A 27,509-nucleotide genomic window follows, 5' to 3' on the forward strand; every position below is an offset into this window, starting at 1 on the left:
GTATATCTTCCGCTGATGTCTTGACTCTTCTGGTACCAAACTGGGTCGCTGTGCTAATTTGCCCTCACCACAGCCAGCCACAGTCACGCACACACGAGACCAGACGAGACCCAGAGAGGAGGGAGGGCACGAGATGGTGAAAGGAAGATGGCTTAAGTTGCTTGTGTGTGTGTGTGTGTGTGTGTGTGTGTGTGTGTGTGTATGTGTGTGTGTGTGTGTGTGTGTGTGTGTGTGTGTGTGTGTGTGTGTGTGTGTGCAGAAGGGAAAAAAAATCAGACATGACTGTGTTTGAATATGTGCGTATATGAGCGTGCTTAAGTGGCTCTCCCCAGACAAAGATGCAGAGCTTTGGCAGAGAGCACGACATGGTGTGTGCGTGTGCATGAGCACAGGGTTGCGTGACATGCCGTTAAAAATGTCACAGGGAGGGAGGCAATGAAAGACGAAGGGAAAAAGAGAGGAGGGTAGGGGGAGAGACACGGAGGCGGAGCGGTTGACTGGACCCCTCGTCTACTTGCGTTTACATCAAAACACTGAGTGTGTGTGGGTGTAGCTGTACATGCATGCATGTGTGCAGGTGGATACTGTGTGTGTCTGCGTGTGTGTGGAGAGGCATGCCTCCCGGTGCCAGTGAAGAATGGGCTAAAGTGCCCCATACAGTGAGAGCGATCAAGGACACACTGATATGAGACACACACACTTAGTCTGGTCACATTTACTCAGCTCAGTCGGGCCATCCAACCCTGACACACACACACACACACACACACACACACATACACACACACACATACAAAGGGAAAGTGGGAGAACAAGACAGATAGAGCAAAGGGGAGGGTTCGTACTCACAGATGTGTATTAGCTCTGCTCAGTCAGTGGACCACAACGCGTCCTCCTACTCTGAGAACTCCGCTGTACCTCTCATACTTTCAGGTGATTTATTGTTCCAGCTGCAACGACGTAAAGTCAAACGTGTAGAGAAGACAGGTTTACTCTACATTTCATTGATGTGATGCATATCCATACATTAACACTTTTTTGTGATATTGTGATGATGCCTTTTTCCTTATCTGTCCTCCTCACATATCCCCAAAACATCATTAAAATGTGCAACAACAATAATGTTCTTTATTTGTCATTCCAGATTAAATTAAGTTTTTAAAGATCTTCCTGACATGCTCTCTAAGAATTCACTGACACACATTTGAATAATTGCTGTTTTTATAACTAATATCTTTCATGTTGCTCCAGCCTTCGTTTCCCACCTCCAAATCCCCAGTGGAGCATCGATACCACCAAACTCTGCACAGAGATTATTTTCGGAATTTTCCTCCAAATTGTAGCCACATTTGTTTTCTTTTTTAAAATGCTAAAGCCACTAAAAATAAAACACTTTCTTCTTTACAGACTCAGCAGTGTATAACCTACGTTAGTTTCATTTGTGAAAAAGACAAAGTTTCATTGTCAGAGAGGAAACAGTAAAAACAGAATCACACCTGAAATATTGCTTTGTAAACTTTGTCCAACTTATTACACTCGATAATCTAAGCAATTATAATATCCATCAATTGATCTTTCTGTCTGTCTGTAGATCACTTTAGTTTAACAACATTAATAATTCAATTTTTTACACTTTATAAATCCCTTCATGGATTTATTTCATCATTGTGTGTCATTATTAAATGATTATTATTTAAAATCCAGAAATGTGGATTTGCAACCTGTTATTTATGGTAGCATACAGACACCGTATGAAAGGAAATATTAGAAAAATGAAAGATAAAGAAATAACATAAAAAAGACTTAAATATTGATGGATTTTATTTAATTAAATTTTTCGCCACGGTAATGTATGTCTATAATTTTAAAGGGAGCGTTCACAGCAACATCAAATGTTGTTTAGATTGTGTTTGCTGTCAGTTGCACACTTTTGCTGATCTGCACTGTGGAAGTGTCTTTTCTACTTTTTATTTTTTTACTGAACGACAGCTGCCAGCTGTATCACTCTGCAGAGGAGCTCGTGAAGCTCCTCATGACAACAAGGTCACAGTAGTAGCAGGATGCAAACATTAGTGGAGCTCTCCTCAGCCGAGTCGGCCTGTTAGCTAGCAGCATGGGTGACAGACGTAAACAGGAGAGAGAAAACAGCTCTCTCCTGTTTACGTCTAACCACAGCAAGCTTTGTGTTTCTTTCTTTCTTTTGTAAGAAAATACATTACTGCTGTGTCGAATTTCTTTATGATCTTTTGTGAAAATCAAAGGAAATTTTGTTTAATTACGTTGAAGACAAAGTCTCTAAAGCTGATATCACCTAAACTGTACTTTTGTGGTGAACTGTTCCTTTAAATGATTTTTTGTCCCCCATACTCGGCTTAAATTGATCTCTTTGTAAAGATAAAATCATGACCAGAAGAATAATCAGATTTAGGAAATTGCAATGTCACTCAGAGCCAGCAGAGCAAAAGAAGGGTTATTTCTAGTGTCTGATAACATTTAAATCTGACAGGATTATCTTACTCTGCTTTTTACCTCCGTGGTGAGCTGGAGATTAATTAATATCAAGAGATATTAAAAATGTTATCAAAAGAATTATGTAAATACATTAATCACAAAAACATGCAGGCATTCGTGCTGAAACTGAGATTGTTTGAAAACCACCAACATTTCTAGTAATGTGACGCATCTTAGTCGTGAGTGATGATGATCAGGAAAATGTGTTGATCTGAAAAAGAAAAGCACGTCCTGACTCAGTTCTCCCGCTTTAGCCTTCAAATGATGTATGTGATTAAACTGTGTGTGTGTGTGTGTGTGTGTGTGTGTGTGTGTGTGTGTTTGACAGTGTGCCACCCTGGCAGCTCTTGAAATTCCTCACCTCTCCCTCTTAAGCAGACAACAATTATTGGCTCCTCCTTTCGCTGAGGGATTGTAGGATTGTTCAGGGCCTTTTTTGACTCTTGTGTCAGCAAACTGTTCTCCCTGTGAGGGTGGAGGGCTAGCTGGTGAGGGCTTAAGCAGAGGTTTGACCAGAGAAAGAAAAGAATAAAGGGAAAGGTAAGCAGAATAAAAGGGGGCGAAATAAAATAATCAAACATACAGTTTGTTTGAGTCACAGAGATTATGAAACAAAGTCGAATGGGAGAAGTAATGTGATCGTTATCTGTCAGTGTGGCACCGTAGAGAAATATCAGAGGATGACAGCAGCGGGCGACGAGGAGGATTTAATATTCTTCTTTTATATATTTATTATTTCATCAAACACACACGCAGAGCAGGTGAGGAGCTTTGTCCTTGCTTCTGTCTGTGAGTACCTCCTTCCTCTCTGCTGTCATTCTTCCTCACAGCTTTTATTTTCCACCTCAGAAATACAACATGATGCTCATACACACAGGTGGACACACACACACACACACACACACACACACACACACACACACACACACACACACACACACACACACACACACACACACAGGTCCAAAGGTTTTTTTACCTGTCATTCAGCATGTGGATAATTGTTGTATAATTGTGTATATCAAATATCATATTATATAATAATTCAAACCATTTTTATCTATCAAATAAAAAGCCGGCATAATTTCAGCATGCAATTATTGGTGAAAAATGTTTTTTCCATCGAGATCTATCAATATATATATATATATATATATATTGTTCACACAACTTACAGTAAAATTTTACTTTGAATTTTGAACGGTATAATTGGAAACTGAGCAAAAGAAGCAATTTGCAGGAATTTGCACAAATCACTTGGTCTCTGGTGAATATCTTAAAAAATGTCTGTCAATTAAGTCAATTCACTGATTTAAAAGCAAATCAGAAAACTACAAAAGTTTTTTTGGTTGTTTTTCAGGAAAATGCAAAAAGAAAAAAAATTAAAAAGGGCTTTTCACACAGGAGTCACAAAACACTTTACAAGGACAACAGACGGCTTTTTTGTGAAATGAAAGGCAGTGCAAATTAAACGTGGCTACAAGAAAAAGTGCTGGAATTAAAAGGAAAGAGAATAAAAATCATTTTTTAAAAATGCAACAAACTGAAGCAGTGTCAGACTTCTTACATGTAACTTTGCTAATGCTCGCGTGCTTCCATATTATTGGCTCACAGTGTCCTGAAACAATGTGTTTGTGTTTGGAGGATGTGCTGATGTGCTGATGTGCTGTGGAAACACTCACAGCTGTTGACGTTCTCTTAACATTTATGTTAAGTGTTGATTTGAGTTTTGATATGAAAAAGACCCGACGTGTCAGCTGAGGTGAAGGAGCTCAAAGTACCACTTTAAATTTTCACACATGGATAAACCATCAAAACCAAGTTTGATGCATTTATTTATTCGATCACTGAGGGAATGTGGTTAAAACTACTTACACAGCAGTTCTCTTCACATTATACACACTCCACTCATTCTTATATCCCGAGCATCCCTCTGTTAATGTGTGTGTTGTTGTTGGGAATCTTCAGTTGCTGTCTTGTTCTTTTCGTGATAATCAAAAAACAGGAAAATAATAAAGTTTGATTATTTGTCCAAAATGCCCCACACAGAATCCGACCTTTCAAATACGGTATGACTCCCACCTTCCCTCAGGCAAGTTTTCACACAGACTCGTTACATCTGTGCACACGTATGAAACAAACAAGAAAAAAAATCACACAGATAAAAAAAAACCTAACACTGTTTAGCAAAACCGATATCTGTCTGCTTAGGTTCACTAATACTGCAACTCCCTCTCTCTCTCTAGTCTAGCCTTGACAGACACACACAGTATGCATAGTGCCTTGTTAAACCCCAGCAGTGCAGCGTCTAACAAGTTTTCTGGTGAAAAGCCAGCTTTGCATTCTGTGCCCCTCAGGAGTCCAAAGGCTGCTGCTAGGATGGCCCCCCCCTCCGACAACCAATTATAAAATTTCACAACGATGTGTCTCATTTTGTTTCACGTGTTTGCTGACAGCCCTGATCAAGTTTAAAGGCTGAAAGTCTGAGACTATCTATGTATGTATGTACGGAAAGATGGAAAGACAGCTAGGCAACACTATAGTTCTTTGGCTCGTACCGCGTGACGTTGAGCTGCTACGTCGTTAATCTGATGATCTGATGATTTCTTCTACGCTGCAGTGTTCTTAATGAAGATGCAGTTAAGTGATTTGGGGAACAGATGATTTGGTGAGAACTTCATTACTCTCCCGCTCACGACCACTTGAGTGGAACACAATATTCATAATTGCTGTCAGAATCAACTTGTGGCAGCCCGCTATCGAGAACATATAAGGAGCTCAAATTGAAATGGTCTCCAGAGTGGGAGAGACGGGGGAATACACAGTGAACAAATTAGTTCCATCCTCCTGGCGGTTTGTAAACAACTGCTGATCAACAACATTGTTACTGTTTGGAGGCAAATGACACAGAGGCTCCAGAAAAACACCCACACTCGCTGCCTGGGGGTGGGAAAGCTGCCCGGTGCGAGCGCACATCCACTCACTCACTCACAAATATGGCTTTAACGCACACACAGCCGATCCACCGGGGATCTGTATCTGTGCAGCTGAAAAACATTTCTTTTTCATCTCCAGGAAGATTGTACACACAAGGCAAACTGCTGAAAGGATGAGATATCAGCTGGCTATGAAACTTGGACTTTGCACTTTGTTTTGGAAGGGGAAAAAAACAAAATATGACCATCGTTTTGGTTTGGTTTTAATGTCTGTGGTGGTTTAGAGTAATAAACAGAACTTTTAGGAGCACATCACTTTTTTCTGGAATTACCTTGAACTTGCTGCCTTTCCATGCTGCTGTCTGTCTTTCATTTGGGATGGAATTTTTTTTAATCCCTAAAACATCTGCATGAGCTTTTCAACCACTCTTTTTTTTTTTTTAATATATCAATAATATGGCCAAACTGAAATAAAACAACCTTAAACACATGCTGAATTAATGGCACTACTTTCCTCTTTAGTATTATTTTTGTCTTTATTAGATGGTGGAAATGGAGGAGGGGAAGACATGCAGCAAAGGGCCTCAGGTCAGACTGGAGCCCGGGCTGGCCCTTTGCAGCCTTGTGGCATATGGTCACCTGCTCACCCTGTGAGCTACACTGGCACCGGGTGGTGCACCTTTCTAACCTCCTTACATCCACCAGGTCACTTTTACTTCAGCCGCATGCTAAAGAGGCAAATTTTCAGGAGCTAGATGATGTTACCTTCTTATGTTAACGTTTTACACTAATATCTGTTATCTCAAACCCCTCAAAAAAATCAAACCTTTACCTGATGGAAGTATTTTTTCATGCTGTAACTCCACGAAATCCTGTTTCCTGTGAAATGCCATTTCATTTATTTTCATTTATTTTACTTCTGTCTGATTATAAACAAGTAAAATTAGGAATCGAACAAACAACAGCGTATATGCACCTCCCCTCATACATACAAGATTTAACTAACCACAAAGTGACAATGTAACAGTATTACATAATAATAAGATTAATTTCAAGTAAATAAAATATCTGTGTATTTCTTAATTGACATGTTGTTGTTTTTTACCATATATTTAAATCACTGTATTCCATATTCTGTAAACTTATCCAAAAAAAACAAAAAAACAAAAAAAAAAACGTTTTTTGAAAACCTAATATCCCTCCTGGCTTTTCTCAGCTGAAAGAAATCCGGAACACCTGGCGATGATGTCACCAGCGTCCCTTTTGAAAAACAGAGCCCAGAAAGTGGAATATCTTGACTAACATTGCAACAATGTCTCGGGAATGATAGTCGTATCCATTGTTTTGCTGATATTCCAGAGTAAATCAGACAAGCACAGAGCTGTGATTGGTGGGGCATGGCAAGAGGCAAAACTGAAACATTTCAATCAGCCAAATTAGGATATTCAACTTGATAATAACGCTGCTACATTTAAATACTCATCACATTCACGTCAGCCACACTGATGTTGCCAAACAAAAACCCCTTCACAAAAGCGCCGAACAACAGCCGTCACAGCTGCAGCGGCTGCATGCTGCGCTTTGGGAAACCAGGCACTGGGACCCTGTGTGTTATTGCACAAATGTGTGTGCGTGTGTCCAAATGTGTGAGTCTCATTAATGTGTCCAAATGTGTGAGTCCAAACGTGTGAGCAGCCTACATCTGTTTGTTAAGGGGCGGGAGCGTCAGTGGAGAGGGATTTGCTGTTGCCGTGCCAAGACTAATTAGTGTTTTTGTGTTGGTCCGGTTGGTCCTCGCCCGTGGATGTCCAACAAAGTAAGGAAGGAGGGGAAGGAGAGGTGCAAAGAGGGGGAAAGTAGATGAAAGGGTGAGAGAAGGAGAGACAAAGGAGAAGAGAAAAGGAGAGGACCTGGAACAACTGAAAGGCGGAAAAGGAGAGGAGGAGGAGGACAGCAGAGGAAAGACAGAAGAGTAATGAACAGATGGAAATGAGATAGAGGAAAATTGAGTCGGAGGATCGAGGACTTAAGAAAGGAAGACACAAGAGTTTAAAAGACGGGCGTGAAGGAAAGAGAGCAGATGGGGAGAAGGAAAGAAATGCGGGAGACGGAAGGAGCAAGCAATGAAAAGAAAGTGGGGCGAAGAAAAATGAAAGAAGGGAAGAGAGAACAGGTGAAAAGAGCAGAGAAGTATAGAAAAATATAGGGAAGAAAAGGAGGTAATGAAGGAGATGGAGTAGAAGAAGTGAGGAGAGATGAGAAAAGAAGATCTGAAGAAGGAAAGAACTGAAAAGATGGGTGAGATGAGAGGAAGGAAAGAAGGGGAAAGAGGAGAATCAGTGGAAGAGAATAACTGGCATTATTAAACATCTAATTCTGTTAAGCCATCATGACTCTTTGTGTGTGTGCGTGAGAGAGAGAGAGAAAGATAACAGAATGAATCGTATCTCAGCCAGCCACAGCACAGTTGTGTCACTCAAACTTCCCTCCAATCTTTGTTGCGATTGGCCGAAGCCCTATCTCCACAGCAGGTGCAGAGGGCTGCACGTCAGCACACAAAGCAACTTTGCAGACACACACACACTTGCATACCCATGTTAGCGGCAACACAAAGACGCACACTGGCACGAACAAATCCTCTTATGTGCAGCCCATATGAATGCTTAATTCAGGGCTGAAAATATGCACACAAAAGGCCGGGAAGCTGCTGGCTACATTATTGATTGAGTGTGTGCCACCCTTGGCCTGCAGTAGCCACCCATGTCCCGGTCCAGTGTCTAAGAGCTATTAGTGCTGACAGTAAAGAGACAGGCAACATGATAGCAGATCACTGAGAAGCTGGCAGCCTCCATCTGAAGGGACTGCGGGACTTCTTCAAATGATTTTCTGCCCTGACTTCTTGTTGAGTTAAACTGATGTGCACACGGGGCGCTGTCATTTACTTCTCGCTCTTTCACGGCCTCCGCTGGAGGGATGAGAGTTTGTATGGATGTGCGTGCTCCAATGTATGTGTGTGTGTGTGTGTGTGCCGTGAATTGCAATGATGTTGGCATTTCAAGTAGAGGAACCAGCTGCGACATAATTTCACTCCTCCATCAATGTCAGTTGATTGCTTGGATAAATAGAAGTGAGACTATAGAAATACAGAAAGTTTATGTTGTGTAATCTGTCGTTTCTTATTCAAAGTCACAGAGGCTCTAATGCCGTTGCTTCACCACATAATTGGCTCTCGTTCCCGAGCCGAGCCAAACTTTTCGCTTTTTGTCTGCTTTTGCTCAAATGTGTGGAGATTGAAGTTGGGTCAAAGCTTTATTTGATTTCTTTCTTTCTTTTGGTGCAATAAATAGGTGAAAATCTGAGCTTTATTTGTTTTCATCCTTTTATATTCTTCATTTCTTTCCCCACAAAATTTCTGAAGCTTTGATTTTGTTTTTTTTTGTTTTTTGTTTGTTTTTTAATGAGCTGCTTTTTCTCTCTTAATGACGATGATTTTTCAAAGAAAAGCCTGCATTTCAGTGCCAACAGTGAGAGAAATAAAGAAATAGCCATGTTAAAAAAACCAAAACAATCATCGTCATCCTCACTCCTATATCAGTTTATAAACTATTTTTCACTTTCTTTTTGAAAACTCAAATATAATATGCCATAAATTATCACGTCATATAGTTTATGATTGTTTCTTTTTAGGCCTTTCCTTAAAACATTATTTTGAAATGCAATGGGAAACTTCGGAAGCAGGTGAGAAATATGGGCGCTGTTAAAAAAAATGATAAACAGAGAGCTGATCACTTTAATTTTTTAGTGCACAAAACTACACAAAGTAAGTCTAAGCCTATGTTGAGCAGTGGATGACATTTTAAATCCATTTTAGTGAATGCACATGTAGTTGAGTTAAAATAAATTACACAGCATGTGCAACACTGCAACTCGCTAATGTTTTTTTAAAGCATGTATTGCGATATATCTACAATCCACTGTGGGGCCAGTTTGCACAGCTGGTAATCAGTGCGGTGTCAGAAAAAGCTTTTTCAGATTCTAATTGTCATCAGTAGTAATTAAGATTATTCATGCTATTTTTAAGTCTTTAATGATTAAGAATGAGCTGTGCTTCCTTCATATTCTATGCTGAAGCCATAGAGAAAAAGCAGTGACAGTTTGACACTGCAGTATACCAACACTGCTCTGGTAGAGCCCACTGAAGACTGAACTTTTTCAGTGCTGCAATCACTCCCTGGTTAGTTTTAGATACTAAACTCCACTTGCTGAAGTTTAGGAAAAGATTGTGATGTGTGTTCAAATATGCTCCTTCACAACAACAACCCGGTTCACTGAACGATGATGACTTGGGAGTGACAGACCTGTCACCTTAATGCTGTAACCTGGTGTGTTAAGTTCCACCATCAAAGGCCACCATGTGCCTAAATGAGCCACATCAGCGGCTTTGACAAAACGGCATTAATTGATGTCCGGAAACAAGCTCAGCCTGGATATTTCCAGGACGTTGACTGCGCTTGTTAATATAATAAAATAACTATAATGCTGCTATTAATACTAGGGTAATGTTTTATCCAAAAAGCTTAAGAATAATACCCACGGGGAGCCTTTTAATGATGGAGCAATCCTCTGCAGATGCAAGAACATGAAACTCACTTGTCCCTTTGACCTCCACGAGCGAAACACCTGGAGCTGTGAAAAACTTCTAATTTAGCAAACATGCTTATAACAACTGCATTTATTAGAGGGTGACGGTGATGTTGAATGGTTCCGACGAGCTCAGCACTTGGTGACCTGCATCCTTCATTCCTGACAGGAATTCTGTTTATCCCGTGAGGATTTTTACGATGCTTGTGTTCAAACACACGCACGTTCATCCTGAAACAGCAGTTTGTTAGTTGTTCAGTACATACTTGCTAATCCAAATCCAGATTCTCGTCTTGTTACATTCTTGATGAATCACAGAGGGGTCGTACCTTGTTTTGAATGTTAAGTGTGTGAACTTTCTTCTTTTTTTCCACCCTTCTGTGACGGATTTGTTTTGACTGGAGCTGCCTGGTAGACCGGCTGTGACCACATTAGCGCAGTGTGACTCCTGCCTCCTCTCAGCTCTCCTCCTCCCGCAAGCTTTGTCCTTTTCAAATATATAAATAATCAAAAACAGTTGATTAATTTCCCCTCTGATGCGTCGCAGCGATCGCTAATGTCGGAAAAAGAGGAAAGTTTAGCCTCCCCGCCCCTCCTCCCTCCCTCCGCTGCATCTCCCCACGCCTTTCCCCTCTCGCTTGCGTTTCCGACACACGCGCTTCACACTGTCTGATCTTCTCAATCTGCTGCTAATATGCCTTTCAGAATGCCTGTTTTTTTCCCCCTTTTTTTTTTAAAAGCTACCCTTCTTCTCGACCCCTCCCACCTCTCCTCCTCCCACTCCCTCCATTAGACACAGTTTAATGGTGACAGCCATTCAATCGGATAATTAACATCCGTTTAACGCTCATTAACCGGGATGTATTTGTCTCGTTTGATTTGTAATTACCAGGCCTGTTCCACAGGAAAACACTGTGGTAATGTTCCCTTCGTGATGGCTTCATTGATGGAATTGATTTGAACTCAGCGTGGAGGCCAACGGCGAGCTGAGGGGAGGCAGGAACGTATAGGGACTGAAGACATCGACGCCATACTTGTTATTTGTCTTAGTTTTTCTAAAATCAGTTCTTCTTACAGAAATGTTGACAACAAAAGAGGAATCAGTTGTATCATTTAGCATAATGATACAAAAGTGTAGGGGTCATTACTCACAGAAAGCAATGTATCACACATGATGCTTAGTTTTTTAAAAAGCAATCCATCCCTTTACTCATTTGTTGTTTTCAGAAAGGAACATTTGTGACGTTAGTCCAGTTTCCAGTTGATAATAAGAAAATATTTCTTTTTTAATTTACAAAAAGCAAATTGTGTAAAAGAACTAACAAGCTTATTCACTACTGTGTTGATGGTGAAAGACAGCCCACAGAGCTGATGGCAGTGGATTTATTCAAGGAAAACTCCTGTAGATCTCTACTTCTTAACATTGTAAAATCAAGCTTGTTTTCGTCAGGCTCAGGGATCTCCTGCTGCTAGCTCTGTGTTAACATCGTAGAACTGAAGTAGGTGTGACGCCTCAAAAGCTACAGGTTTTCTGTCACATTTTCATGAGAAACAGGAAGTATCAGAGAATATTTTATCTCACTTTTATTCGCTGATGAAACTGATAATTCACTTCATTATAATTTTTTTCTTTGTGCACAGGTTTTTATCTAGTTTTTGTTCTCATCGGGAAAAACAAAGGTTGTTGATGAAGACTATGACGAAAAGGATTGGTCAATGAAATTAGCACTGATGTCTAATTTGACATCAGACATCTAATTTAGTAGCTAAAAGCAAAAAGATTAGCAAACTGTACAGTTAACTGGGTCCTGGCAAACTTTATTGCTCAGTAAAATGCTGGTAACTCATTTGTGCAGTTACAGCCGATAATCTAAACCAATATCATGAAACTAGTTTGCTTTGAGTCCTTTTTTCCCTCTAGCAACAGTTTCTCTCTCAGGTCAGATAATTACTAGACAGATGACTTTAAATGTGTGTTTGGATCATATTGCCAGGGGAAGACAAAGCACTCAGTCAGAGAAACAAATGCTCTTAACTCGGAAGCTGTAAAGCTGGCCATTTTTCTCCAGTGGATGTTTTTCCTTTTATTTTGGGCTGTGGTGTTAAATGGCCAGCAGTATTTCAAAACCAGTCGGCAGGTTTAACAGCATTTGGTCTCATTTGTTCAAGCTCTAATAAATGTTTCCTCACATTTACTGTGACCCTGCTGACTATCTTTTCTCTATCAGATATACTAAAGCACCTGTTAATGCAGGGATTGGTCAAAAATCCGTTGTTTTACTAAAAAACGTGCTGTCTTTTGACCTCAACACAGCTCAGCTGAACCCATTCATAACTTAAATGTCCTTAAATGATCCTTAACCAGCCCCATCCATTTTCTGCTCAGGGTTAGAAGTATATCGAGCTTACCTCACATTGGAAGGTGACGTCCCCGTTTAAAGTGTGCAGTGAGATGTAGTAGTGCAGCTATTCAGCTGTTGGTATCTGGACTATTGATGTAGCAGGAGGGACAGTGCGGATGGTGAGTGTCCCATTTACAAAGCTGATCTTACCAGCACGTTCATCCATCACTCAGACAGCTTCAGCAGCTTGTTAGTGCCTTCATTTGCTCCCTGGGGAAGCAGCTTCGAAGCCTTTGGCAAAGTTTATCACTAGATTTTGGAGACTGCGTCTTTTATTATAAGGTCAGTGCTTTGCAAGGTTTAAGAGATCAGCGCTGGATATGTAAGTGTATAAGGAAACACTTACGGAAGCTGTAACCCTAGGTTTTTTAAAGCTGCCATCTTTGGGTTTCAGTGGGGGTGCTATGGCAGGGATGACACCTGTTTTTGAACAACATGTTTCTTTTGAGATGCGATTTGACCTTTGTAAACTGGAGCCTATAAAATGTGGGGCAACATCTTTAATATGTGGGACAGGAGGATAAGAGATAAAAATGCTGTGCAGTCCCACATAAAATGGGACATCTGGTCACCCTGCATCCACACCAATTAATCTAACAAACAGATTTTACGACGCGAGCAAACTGAAGCACCCACAGGCAAAAGGAGAACAATTCAAACAGCAACAAAAGCAAAACAGACAAAAACGACTGTAGCAATGAGCTTAAAATTAGCGCCTATATTTCACAATGGGCACTGCAAGAAAACTTGACGTTTGTACAGCGCAGCAGTCAGTTAAGCAGGAGAAAAAGGGACCAAACAAAAAGCTCTACTAGAAAACCATTAAGAAATAACAAATGGAGTCAGCATAGCTGAGAATTAATTGAGGGGCATAGTGTGTGACCATCAGCGTACTAATGCATTTCAACTTCAACTGCTTGCTATGCACATCTCAGTGCTGTAAGGATACTTTAATGTGATTCATCAAATTTTGACTGTTTTTTCCTTCCTTTAATCGTTCATTGGACTTTTAACACAACATCACAATGTTTCTATTTTGCTCCTCCTTCAGAATTGATTTATTGATTTTATTTATTGATTTATTAGATATTTTCCCCAGCATTACAAAATTACCTTATTGGAGCAGAGAGGGCTCAGAGCCAGTGCTGCACCAACACTGTGAGCTTTCACCGGCCCGTCCAGGCTGTACTTGAAACCCCCACTCATCCGTGCTCCTCCCTCACAGTCTCCTCACGCATGGGACAGGGATGTGCTTTCTCCAGCTCCTACTTATTTACCCACTTATACAAGGAATAAATCAAGGTCAGCACACAATGCTGCACATGGCTATTAAGATTCATTGTGATGCAAATTCTGCTGTAGCGTTTGCACTACACTGACAGGTACTGACATGGTGGGCAATACGCAAACAGCCACACATGCATACACTCATGCATACTACCAAAGTACATACTCTGTAAACAGTTGGCCTAAAGGATCTGAGCCACTTCACACCACACCTCTGCCAGCTTCCTGTTCACCAGAAAACTGCATAAAAGCAGATAAAAGCACAGCTGTTTAATTATGACTGGCTTTCCTTATTGATAAGTTTTGACTGCATTTCTAAGAACTCCTTGTTTCACTGGAACAGCTTTCAAAGAAGTGGTTTGGTTAATTGCTCAGTAGTACCTGAGTGCAGAAAATTATACTACTTGTATATTTTTCGACTGTTGAACGATATAAACTTCAGCTTACGCAAGATTTAAAAAGTGGGCGGGGTCTCCTGTTGTCACGCTTTGTACTTTAGAACTCAGTTGTCCTGCAGGGTTGGCTGACTGACCAACAACAACACAAGCAAGAGTGGCCCACACACTGGTTGTACCGCATACTTTCTACATACCTGACAACAAGACTGACAACAGAGCTCCCCGGAAGCAGCTGGGCAGGCCCTGGAGTGGAGCACTCCCTCTACTCCACCTTAACCCTCTCAGGCTCAAATTAAACTTTTTGTTGCTAATGCACAACCAAGTCCTGCAGTGGTACTTCTGAGTAAAAAAAACCTCATAAAATATGTATGTGGGGTAATCAGGTTGTTAGTTTTTAACTGTTGCAAATCGGCAACGCCTGCCTCAAGAGGGTTAAAATTAGGTTTAGACCTCAGAGGGTTAAAATAGTTCTCTTGGCAATGAGGAGACAATAAATGAACAAAAATGAACTTTTTGTTTTTGGTGGGACTGGAAATAGTTTTTTATGTGTGTCTTAAACATTTTATGTACACATACTTTTTTTTTCATGCTGCTTTTCTCCAAAAAATAAGGTTAGGGTTAGGCTTGGGGGTAGGGCTGAGGTGGGGTCAGCTTAGACTTCGTAATGTTTAAAGGTAAAGTATTGGAACAAAGCTGAGATGAGGTGACAAATCACAGAAGTTTAGGGTCAGTTATGAGGCTTGGGTAAGATTTTGATAATAAAACAGCAGCTACAGAGGCGGAAACAGTCTAAAAACACACAAGTTTAATGTACAGGAAAAACAGAGTCACCAGCTTTTATCCTATAATACTAAAAATGTATTGTATTTAAAACTAGACAGTGAGGTGTGATTTATGAGAACAGTGCTTGTTGTGTGTCATGTGGAACAAAAATCGTTGCTTGAACTGATTCTGTCTGAATCTTCTGGCTCCCAGGATGAGCATACATGTTGTTAAACATCAAAACAAGTGTTTGTTATAAAATCAACAAAATTAGCATTTCATGCTGCTGCAAAGCTGCGAACAACGTTTTGTTCACAGCTTTATTTTCAAACTTGTAGCATGTTTAATTCAATATGTTACAAGTTCTTTATCGCTCGAGGGTTTTTTTCATCTCCTGCTATGAAGATGTCTGCCAATCCCTGACGCGACGAGCAAGTCGTCACACAAACGCAGTATTTGGATTTAGAACTTTCTAGCTAAGCAAACCTAAATATTTCTCCTCTTGACATGTTTGGGGAATCTGCCTTTTAATTAATGTTGTTGACGTTAATTAATGTTCTGGAGGCTAAAATCATCTCTGTGTTGGAGGAACAGAAGCAGACGCAGGTGCAGGCGAGGAGGAGCTGCTGCAGGAATACTGGGCTAATAATTCACATCCACGCTTTATTGAAACACGAAAACAAACACACAAATGTCACTTTGAAGGGAAACAACTTTAAGAACACAGTGCTACGTAAAATGCTCATAATTCATCTTTATTCAGCCTTTATTTGTAGTAAGCAGTACTGCATGATAGTTGTGGCTCTGCCATTCTTCTTCATGAGTAATGTTTGACTCCTGCTTCATTCATTCATGGAAACATCCTATGATGCTGTCGTGTATTCTCTTTACTGACAGATTTTGTGCATAAGTGCATCAGCCACCTCCATCCAGGAGTTCCTTATAGACGAACCAGAGTGGATCTTATATAAAACATAACTGGCACCATTTCTGACGACTGCTGAGTGTGGCACGTTCACTAAAGCGCCTGCCTCGTGCTTCTATGACTAAAATAGCACCAGAAGGAGATAAGTATCACATGCAGCTGATCTTTTTAATGAAGATCAACTCCACATTATACTTTTTTGTAAAGGGGTAGCCCTGAAATGTAATATTATAGAAGTATTGGATTTCACACTTAGAGGGATCTTTGATTTTCTTCTCTTAGTCTTTGCAAATCCCCACATTTTTAAACGTTCAGCCTTCACTGTGGGCCTGTGGTACTTTTAACAACTGCAGATTATACCGTTCTTATTCTTTATCACACTGCTGTAATACAGTCATTTCCCCTGTGGGATCAATAAAGTGCCTATCAAACATCTTTCTGGGCTAAGAGCCCAGTAAAACAGGCTTCATATTGAAATTTGAAGCTGGAATCATAATGTGACATAAGTGTTGAAATTTGCACATAAAATCAAGAGCGCTCATTAGTTTGCATTTTCTTTAATATCACATTTGAAGTTTAATCTCCTATATCTTTGGAGAGAAAAGTGCTTACAGCTGCAAAATGCACTGAAACAATGCCTGAAACTCATTGTGAGAGCAAACATCAGCTACTGGTTGCTGTTGATTAGCTAAAGTAGAATTTGGCAATGCACATTCAGAAATTTAAATAGCTGGAAATGAGAGTGAACAAAAGTGACAATCTCTGGCCGTCAATCAAAACTTTGGGACTGCGAAAGAAACACTCCGAAACAGTTTCTGTTTTGTGCTGTGAAGCAATCCATCAGACCTTGTGACGCAGACAAAAAGCCAAGCAGGCCCTGCTATAGGCTGCTGGTTCTGCTCGTCTTTGCTTGGCACTGATGAGATTTTTTACTAGTTGATCAAGTTACTCGTGTTTTGATGACGGCATTAGTTTTTGTAATTCCCAGTTATATCTTAATTTTTCCTCCATCCAGAGCATCAAATGAGCAGCACGTCAGATGTGAAATGAAAGGTTATCACAGCTGGTCCTGCTACAAAGCACCTTCTCTCTGCCTTTGCATATTCACCTGTGGGTTGATAGATTCACGCTGCGTGTGGCATGGCAGCATCAGACATCACCCTAATGTGTATGTTTGTGCGTTTTTTGCATTACCATAACCTTTCTGTGTGTGTGCGCGAGTGTGTGTGTGTGCGTGAAACTCCTGGTGAATCTGTCAGAGACTTCAAAGCTCTCGCCGCCTCTCCCATTGATGAACGAGCTGTTCCGATGTTTATCATGACCTGCTTTTCAACTCAGGGGCTTCACAAAAAAACATCAAGGGATGGAGGGATTAACGGGATAAAAAAGGAGGAAGAGAAAACAGTCTGAGATAAATATTGTAAACACAAATAGTTTCTGGCTCCTGTTAGGGAGTGAAAGAGCAGAACACTATCACCCCCTGTCTGTTTATCTATAGTGATACACGTGAGTGTGTGTGTCTGTGTGTGTGTATACATATCCAAACAGTTCCTCTTTTTTGCAGATAAGTGTGGGTCTGTTTATGTGGTGGGTTGCTATTTCAGTGAAGCTAATGCAATTTTTATTTAGAGGTTTTGATCTAAAGGAAATTTCAGCAGTTTAAAACTATATAATATACTGAAAATTAGATTTTCATAGTAAGATTTTCATATTTTGGGGTCTAAATTATTATCCCTCCATGGATTTTCTACAACTGATAACAGGGCCCAGGTCACAGAGGCAGCAGTCTACGCAGAGATGCCTGGACCCTGCCTCTCCCTGGCCACTTCCTTTATCTTTTCAGGGGGACATTCGACAACAGGGGCGATCGTGGCTCAAGAGTTGGGAGTTCGCCTTGTAATCGGAAGGTTGCCGGTTCGCGCCCCGGCTCAGACAGTCTCGGTGGTTGTGTCCTTGGGCAAGACACTTCACCCGTTGCCTACTGGTGGTGGTCAGAGGGCCCGGTGGCGCCAGTGTCCGGCAGCCTCGCCTCTGTCAGTGCGCCCCAGGGTGGCTGTGGCTATACAATGTAGCTGCCATCACCAGTGTGTGAATGGGTGGATGACTGGATATGTAAAGCGCTTTGGGGTCCTTAGGGACTAGTAAAGTGCTATATAAATACAGGCCATTTACCATTCCTTATGCCAGCCAAGAAACATAATATCTCCAGTGTTTCCAGGGTCTGCTCGGAGGTGCCAAAAACACCTCACCTAAGAGACATTCAGGAGAAATCCTAGTTAGATTGCCCATTTACCTCAACGTGCGCTTCTTGATATGATATGGACCCTCTTGAATGACCAAGCTCCTTATCTGATCTCTGAGGCTGAGCCCAGAAACATTTTGAAGAAAGCTCATTCCCACCAGTCTGAGGCGGTTCACAGCTGAAAAAAGGGTCGAGTGCCCTCTGCAGGTTGGGGATGAGCTTCTGCACCAACTGGAAGAATCTTAATTATTGATAAATGGAGAATTTTGTGCTGTTTTTTGAGGGTTTTCTTTTATATCTGAGTGTGTTGATGCCAAGGTAACAAACTAACCTTAACCAGCAGCTTGAGCTCCACTGTCTCTGTAGCAGGTCTCTGTGCTATTGGGCAGCTTTTTCTTCAGGAAACTGTACTTAAATGCAGGATTTTTTTTGTCCTGTCTGACAGGCCCTGTTTCTGGCAGTCACAGAGGTCACTACAGACATAGTATTCTGAAAGGGAAAGCACATGAACAGATGTGTTTTTATCCATTTCTAGTGCATTCAGCCCTGCAGCCAAATTGCATGACTGAACACAAGGCTGTGAAACTTGTGTAGCACAAGATTTTGTTTCCACCATCACTTTTAAGACCTCTGAACCAAATATTGATCTGTTCTACCTCCCTAAAATCTCAGGTTTGAGTTTTACCCAACTCTCACTTTTGGCAGTGGGTTAATTTACATGATTCTTCTTCTTTGAAATGTTCCCTCTGGGGGTCATATCTGCCTCCATCTCACCCGATCCCTGGCATTCTTCTCCATCACACCAAACCTCTGCATGTCCTCTTTCACTACATCCAAGAACTCTTTCTCTTTTCCTTTTGCCTAAAAGCTCAATATTAAGCATCCTTTGTCCAGTTCATTCACTTTCCCTCATCTGCACATGTGCAAACTATCTCAGTTCTCTAACTTTGTCTCTAAATGCTCAACTTGTCTCTCTGATATACTTCTTTCCAGCCTTGTTCATCCTGTTCACTCCCAGTGAAAATCGTAGCATGTTAAACTCCACCTGCAGCTCCACCTCCTGTCTTTTTGTTAGTACCATCATCCCATACGTCATAACAGGTCTCACTACCATCTTGTAAACCTTTCACTCTTGCTGCTATCTTTCTATCACAAATCACCCTGCACTCATCTCTGCACACACCACCCTGCCTGCACTCTCTTCTTTAGCTCTCTTGTGCACTGTCTGTCACTATGGATGGTTGAACCCAAGTTTTAAACTCACCCACCTTCATTATCTCTGTTCCTCACATCTTCACCTTTTCACCTGTCACAGACATGGTTCTTACTTGCTTCTCAATCCTCGTTTCTCCCATGCTTCCCTCCACCTCCCCAGGGTCTCAAAGCTTCAACAACTTTGTCAATCTACACAACTCTCCCATATCTTCATGGTGTGGCTCTAGGGCTAGGCGATATATCGAGTTTTTTAAAAATATCGATATATTTTCATACGAGATATAAGATGTGACAATATCGTTTATATCGATATAGTCTATGTTACGTTATAATTATACTTGTGGAGCCGCAGGTTTGCCTCTCTTTCGTCCACTTTTGTCTCTACGCAACGTTACTCGGCCTCGCCTCTCCTTCACTGAACACAACTCCGCCTCCCCCATAGCTTCACCTGCAGGCAATGACAAGATGAAAGCGTAAAATCTCCGTTAGCGAGTTACCGTGCGTGGGGCTGGACGGCGTCAACGTGTTAGCGAGCTAACCGCGCTAACGAGCTAACCGCGCTAACGACATGCAGCCAGGAGGGGCTGCACGGCCTAAAATCCTTTCATTTTCTCAAAACTCGACAGTGCGCCTTATGTATGAATTCTGGTTGTGCTTACTGACCGCGAACCGATTTTATGTGGTATACAGCGCTCAGCAATCTGTCAAAAAATGTTTTAATATGACTTTGCTAAGCTACGGAGCTGCACCGCTTGATGGATTGTCTTGGAGGATTAGGGCTACCGTATTCCGGAGCCTCGCGGAGTGATACGTACTGTGCTTCAACGTAATATTACCGTACTGTGTGTGTATAAGGACCACAAACGGCACCTGTTCAGAGACGTGGTGCAGCTGTGAAATCTGTCTCTTTGTTACTATGCTCAGCGTCTATTAGTTTACATTTTGACTGCACAATTGTGAGCTTTTTGTTATGCACAAAAAAACATTATTTTCTTTTATTTATGGACCATGATTATTTAATAAATGCTGATAATTTATTTTTGAATAATTTCTTCATGTACATCTACGCTGTATGTAAATAAAAGCGCCCACATCTGGGACACAGTGTGACTAGAACTCTCTTTTTGTTCTTAACTTATGGCTTTAAAAAAAAAAAATCGAGATATATATCTTATATCGCCATCCAGCTAAAAAATATCGAGATATGAATTCTTGGTCATATCGCCCAGCCCTATGTGGCTCATCAGTTTTATCCCTCTGTAGTTACTAAAGCTCTGCACATCAGCCTTGTTCTTGTTCTTGTACCAGTACACTTCTCCATTCCTTAGACATCCTAAGATTATGTTAACACATCATGGCATAATCTAACTCAAGAACAGATGAGAAACAAAGTAACTGACATTTATCAGTCTGTAAACGGTTACAAAATAACTAAAAAGTCTTTGGGACTCCAACAAACCATAGTGAGAGACATTATCTATAAATGGAGAAAACTTGTGAACTTGAGAAAACAGTGGTAAACCTTGCTGGGAGTGGCTGGCTTTCCAAAACTATTCCTCACTACTCTGCATCGATGAGTCATCCAGAAGGCCACAAAAGACTGACGAGACAAAATCTGAACTTTTTGGAAGGTTTCAGTCCCATTTCACCGGCGTAAAACTGACACATCATTTCATAAAAGGAACATCATACCAACAGTCAAACATGGTGGTGACAGTGTGGGCCTGGAAAACTTACCATAACTAATGGAACCATGAATACCAGAATTTCTACCAAAAATCATAAAGGGGAATTTCCAGCTGTGAAGCTCGGGTCAAGTGCACTTTTTCAGCAGGACAATGATCCAAAACACTCAAAGAAGTCCACCATTTTGGAGTGACTTAATCAGACTTAAAGTCCAGACTTAAATCTGATCGTTCATACTTGACAACTAATGCAGAAGAATTTAATATGCGATTATAAATGATCAACCATCTTCATGAGTTGATGGAGACCAAAACTGAGTTTAAAGAACACTTTAATTCTTTAAATTCTCCAAAACACAGCTTCATATAAATACTGACATTGTTCTTAAAGTGTGACATATTTCCCGTAAACAACTTTATGATGCAATAGTGTATGAATTATGTATTTAAAGATTGTTTTGCTGCCCCCAAGTGGCAAAATAAAATATATTCGTCTCACTTGGGACAATACTGCTTACATACTGACTCGCTCACTGCTGACAACCAAGGATAAATACCCAGAATGAGCTTTGTGGTGGAATCCATGGACTTCAAAGTAAAGTCCCCCGAACCGTCTTAGCTGAAGTATGTGCTGCAAACACTGCAGATCCCTCTCGGTTTTGCAGGCATGTCAGCCTGATGTCTGTAAATAAAAGCCAGTCATTTTTGTCTCAGCACAGGATTTGTTCGTAAACAGCAGAATAAATGTGAGCTGGTAAAGCAAGCTGTTTCTGCCTCCTTACCAGCTGACCGACCTCAGCTCCCCATTCTGGTTTGTGTTCCCAAATGTGTCAGCCCCCTAAAACTGTTTTCTTATGGCTTTCTTTATGTCCTTGCGGCATCTTAAAGATATTTAAGATTTTCAACATGTGACAATATTACTGAAGATTATTATATATTTAGTTAGGCTATTTAAGATAACTCTGAATAGCATTAAAACAATATGTATGAAAAATTATGCTTTCTGATTTTGACAGTAACACCACAAGTAATATGTGGTGTTTAAATGTAGCGTTTGAAAAGCTAACAAATGTAATCATAGGTTGCTGCCAGCCTTGCATTTCTGTTATTTACTCTTTGGAGTCTCTGGAGAAAACAAAATGTGTGCACGTCAGAGAATTTTCAGCTGAACTTTTCTTTTTTTCCAGCTTTTAATGTATGCGTTTCTCATAGAAGTCTTCTGTTGCTCTTTTATAACATTGATTGTCCAGGTCTTTTGATGTGATCAGCCCTGACAGGTTTTATATGACAAACACACATCTAGAAGCACAGCAGCCCCTCACTCGATCTCTTTCTCACTCTTAATGGACGCCTATATCTTTGTCTGAAAGGACAGGCAGACAGGAGCAAGTCATGGTATATTAAATGGTGAATTATAAATAATAGAGATTGAATTACAGACAAGACTAACAAAACACTGTGCGTGCACCATTGTCTAAAACCCTAGTCATCAAGCCTGATGAAAGGTAATTAATTAAAATCCTTGTTGTGTATTGCAACCAATATCAGCTCCAGCTGTTTGTGATGTCATATTTTGCTAGCTTTGTTATTAGACTTGTTAGTCAGTCCCTTATACAGTACTGTAAGTTACCCACAGATGATGAACACGGCGTCAATCTGCCATTTTGCTTAGAGTCTTAGAGAGCTGTTAAGTCAACTTTATGGTTATTTTGGAAGATAAACCTTCTGTTTGTGGTGCTATTAAATTACAGGGTATTATACAGAGGGGTGCTTCTTATGTATACACCACTCAGTGATAATAAAAACACCTGAACAAACAACTAGCTCTACAGTCCCAAAGCATCCAAAAATTTAAATTAGTAATTGTTAGATGCCAAAACTTCCGAAAGCCAGAATATATTGTTACTGGCTGTATTACTATTATGGAAATGTTCCTTATAAATTAAGTGCCTTTAGAATAGTCCTGTTTTACATTGAAATTTGTAGAGTTAAAAGACTGTAAATGACCAGTTTGGAACAGAAAAGTACAAAAACCCAACAGATGGCAAAAGAGATGTTTGATCACACAAAGTCAGGAGAGGATAAAAACTACAAATTTAAAATGCTTTTTTCCCCCAGAGTCTTAGAAAATGTAGGTTGACGATCTCTAAACAGCTTCTCTGTGTAGAGTTTATTAATTTAAAATCAGCGGTTCGAACTTTTGCTTCATGGAAAATATCAGTCATGATATCGTTTGAATTGTATCATTTACAAAGGTCGAGGAAGCTACCACACCAGTAATGTAGCTTTTTATACAGAGTGCAATGAAATATTCTCAAAAAATTAATTAATAAATAAAGTAAAAAAAAACAAAAACTGACGTACAATATTTTTTGCTGATTTCTGTAAATATTATGTGAATGTAAAATGCTGCAGACATAATTTGGAACCAGTCTGATTTTCTGTAGCCGGAAACCAGTGGAATGCCCACCGTGCATCTGGAACAAGTTGCGAGTGTGAAGTATGGTGAATTTGCTCACAGATGAGGGTAGAGTAGATTGTCTGATTGGTGCAGCATCTGCTTTACTGCATTACAGTCTGTTGTGGTGAGGAAGCTGCTGAGTGTGAATGTAAAACTGTCCAATTACCAGTCGATCTACTTTCCTTCCCTTATCTATGGTTATAATCAGTGGGCAGTGAAGAAATGAAAGAAATGAACCTCTTCTGAAGGGTGTCAGGGCTCTATTGTAGAGATGGGGTGAGTAGAGCTGTTACTCCTCCACACTGGATAAGAGCTATATGATGTGGCTCAGGTATCTGACTGCTGCATCCTAGATGCGTTTCCGCAGGTCCTTCCTCCCTGCAGCTGTCAGACTGTACAATCAAAACGGCTCCCAACAAACACAGATGTTTACATCAGCGCTGAAATTTGCACTAATCAACCGAACAACTACTACTGTTATAACTTGCACATTACTTTCTCAGTTTCTATATACTAACTAACTAACTTTTTAATGCACATGTACAATACACAATCTGTATTTTAAACATCTTTCAGTATCCTGCTCCGTTTGCACACTACAACCTGGGTTTGCTAATTATCTGTACTTTAATTTTAATAACTGTACAGTACTGTTTTGGTAACTATTGTCCATGATATGTAAAAATATTGTGTGTTTCTGTTCTGTGTCCTGTGTCCTGTTCTGTTTGTATATGTGTTTTTTCCCCTGTGGGACAATTAAAGGATTATTCTATTCTAGTCTAGTCTATTCTGTTCTATCTGGCAAGTATCTGATTTCTGTGTGCCTCTTAGGGGAGGTGTTTTAGGCCGGGACGAGGCTCTTGGGCCTAGGACATGCTTCTAAGCTGGCTTGAGAATGTCTTGGTGAACCCACTAATATGGATGCCTTTATCATTGAAACACTGCTGACACCTCCTAGGACAGACACTGTTGCTGCTTTCAGTTTCTTAGAATGTTTTGTTACTATACTTGACAGGTTTTAAATGGATTATTTCCTCAAATAATTGATTATAATTTACGGAGCCCCGCAGGGGACATGGGAGAAAAAAAATTAAGACGGACTTTTGAGAAATCTCGCAAAACTTTTGCGAGATCCCGAGTTAGTTTTGCAAAATCTCGCAAAACTAACTCGGGATCTCGCAAAAGTCCGTCTTAATTTTTTTTTCTCCCATGTCCCCTGCGGTTCTCCGTAATAATTGATAGCCAGTTTTGAATATATTAATCTTTAAGCTTTCGCTGCACTTCAAAATAGAACTTTGGTGCCAGATTTTGAAGCTACGATATAAAGTCCCCTTTTTGACAGAATGTTTACCAGCCTCGCTGATATGATTTTCATGTTGTGAATTTTTCTGCCTGTCACAGTAGGTCATCATGGCAAAATGTACTTCTGCAGGTTTTAAGCTTTTTGGCACAAGTTGGATGGATGTGTCTGTCTGGGCAGATTTAGTCAGTGACCTAATGTAACAACAGTCCAATATGGAGTGAAATCTAGTATGTGTGTACTTGGAGTGTACAGACATCCAAGTAAAGGTTCAATGAAGGATATGATCCAACCAAATGGAAAGCTTTCAAGGCTGAAAAATAAGCATTAAAAACACAGTGGAAGTTAATGTGTTGGTTTCCTTTCTTTAACTTATGAGACATATTTGGTTTTCTGCTTGATTCCCATTAACTGAAGTAACTATTTAATTATTTTGGGGGTGTTTTGTCAGTTGTCCCTTGTGTGTTAGACTAGTCTGATGAGCTAATATTTAAATCCACTTTGTCTTGTCTGTTAAGTCAGTTTTTTTTAATGCAATTAATTTGGTGGTATTTTGTTAAGTTGCTTTTATTACTTTTTTTGTTTTTTTTTTATTTGTTTACTTATATATAATATATTTTTGCTTTTTTTTTGTTAAATAAAACTCACTGTCTCCATAATTACTCCTGTGTCCTCATGTCCAGGCAGCTCATTCACTCACAAGATTAATTAGCAAGTATGTGTTGCAGCCATGAATTCAGCTCACTAACCTTGCTTCCTAGCTGTAGCTTATAATTTAGCACTGTTTTTGTATCTAATTGTAGCACCCTTAGCTTACAATATAAAGTGAGGCTTTATATTGCTCTTGTTATATAAGTAAACCCAAATAAAACTGGTCACATTTCAGTGTAAATATGGCCACTTCTGGCTCTGAAATACAAACCTGGCAGTGTCCCGAACACTTGTTGCTGAGGCTCCATGGCCTCTTCCTCCTTTACCCCCTGAAAGTCATTTACATGTTACCTGTGTAAGTATCTCCCAAAATCTCTAGTTCATATCTTGTATATAAATACTGTATATTTTCCAAAGTGGGTGTAGTGTAAGACATAGTTGGTGTTGCAATTGCTAATTGGTCTCTGGTGTTTGACTTCCTTTTGGGTAAAAGATCAGAGGTTTTCTTTCCGTTCTTTGTTAAGCCTAAAGCATCTAATGAAGAGGTCTACTGACACATGGAGGGAACATCATGATTGTTTGGTTTGGTTTACTTTTGGAGCCAAGAAGTCCTCCACATTGTTTGTATTTTGTCCCCATTTCCATTTCATATTCATATGTCAGTCAAAGCTTACCTGTGCATACCTACTGAGTAGTGGACGGATGACTTCCCACTGCCACCAGGTTCAGACAGATAAAAGCTGTAATTTCAGCTGTGGGGAAGCCAGTGGGATTACATTATTGTGGTAGCAACTTCCCATTCACTGAAGATGGGTAGATTTTAGATAAGGACGGATTCTTATATTGTCTGTTTTAAATAACTAAAAGCTGCTTTATGAGGGATTCTCAAAATATAATATCATAAAAATAACTGCATCAAATGCCTGACCCTACATTGAATGGATTTGCTGAACATTTGCATGGGGAGTGGTTTTAATCGTTTACAAACATATCTAAAAATGTCTTCAATAATCAGGAATACATGTCAACTGTATATTTTCTTATAAATTTGCTCTTCTTGATTTTCCATTTTATGTTTCTTTCAGTGTCTTTGATGTCTAAAGCCCTAAAATGGTCTTCTATTTGCTTTAGAAGGAAAGGTTAGGCAAAGACTGCATCTGTAAACTAAAACACAGCATTTTGGGGAATCGCAAATTACCATGTGCGAAGAAGCGCAAACAGGGTGCATCGTTTTCATATATGATGCTTTGCTGCGTGTACGCGAGGTTTACCCCTGCCCCATTTACCAAAGCAGAAGCCTATTAACTGCCTGGAAAGAGAATATATTTATCAGAGCCCCTCTATTATTAATCAGTGCAGAGTTAAAAGTGAATATGTATCAGAGCAGCTGAATAAGGTTGAAACACGGTCTGGATTCAGATGGTCTCACTGGGAGTATCAACAGTGCAGCGCCTTTTCAGCCCAAATCTGAACAGAAAGAAGTATGACTTTCATCTCCCCTGCTCTGCAGTCTCTGCGGTTACAAGGCCTGTAATTATACATAGATTAAGGGGGAGTTGGGATGGGCCTATGTCCTAAAATGAATGCTTTAGAGGAGATGACACAGTTTTGAAAAAGTTGAAGCTTCACGTTGATATGCACAGCTTGCTATAAGAGTGTGATTCATGCCTCTCTGAATGCACTCTCTCTGAATTTTATCACGGTCTGAGTGATTATGGCAATGCAGCTTCCCTGCAAGGTCTCTATTTACTCTATTTATTCTCCCTGCCCCTCTCTCACTCTTTCTCTGTCTCTATCTCCCCGTTTCTGTAGCCTGTGAGGTGGGTTTCTATAAGCCGGTGGCAGGCGATGGTCTGTGTGGTAAATGTCCTCAACACAGCCACTCAGAGACCAGAGCCGCCCTCTCCTGCCCCTGTGACACCAACTACTATCGGGCAGCAGATGACACACCGGCAGCTCCATGCTCCCGTAAGTACAAAAACACCGTGTACCAGAAAGCCCAGTCCCACAGGCAAGGTGTGGGATTGCCTTGAAAAAGTGAAAAGACATGCACATAAACACACTCAAACAGCACACGATAACCATGACATGAT

At 40.4% G+C, this 27,509-nt stretch overlaps 1 protein-coding gene across 6 annotated transcripts in view; it reads left to right on the plus strand.

The window, feature by feature from the left end:
• Positions 1–27,509, plus strand: part of epha8 (eph receptor A8) — a 136,397-nt gene that overhangs the window by 76,638 nt on the left and 32,250 nt on the right. For all 6 annotated transcript variants that reach the window (XM_026169027.2, XM_026169028.2, XM_080302137.1 and 3 more), the window contains one exon: positions 27,229–27,384. In XM_026169027.2, coding sequence (XP_026024812.1) covers positions 27,229–27,384 — 156 coding nt within the window. The remainder of the gene's footprint in view (positions 1–27,228; positions 27,385–27,509) is intronic.

Source organism: Astatotilapia calliptera, chromosome 5 (assembly GCF_964374335.1).
Source record: "Astatotilapia calliptera chromosome 5, fAstCal68.1, whole genome shotgun sequence".
In the NCBI taxonomy this organism is placed as follows: domain Eukaryota; kingdom Metazoa; phylum Chordata; class Actinopteri; order Cichliformes; family Cichlidae; genus Astatotilapia; species Astatotilapia calliptera.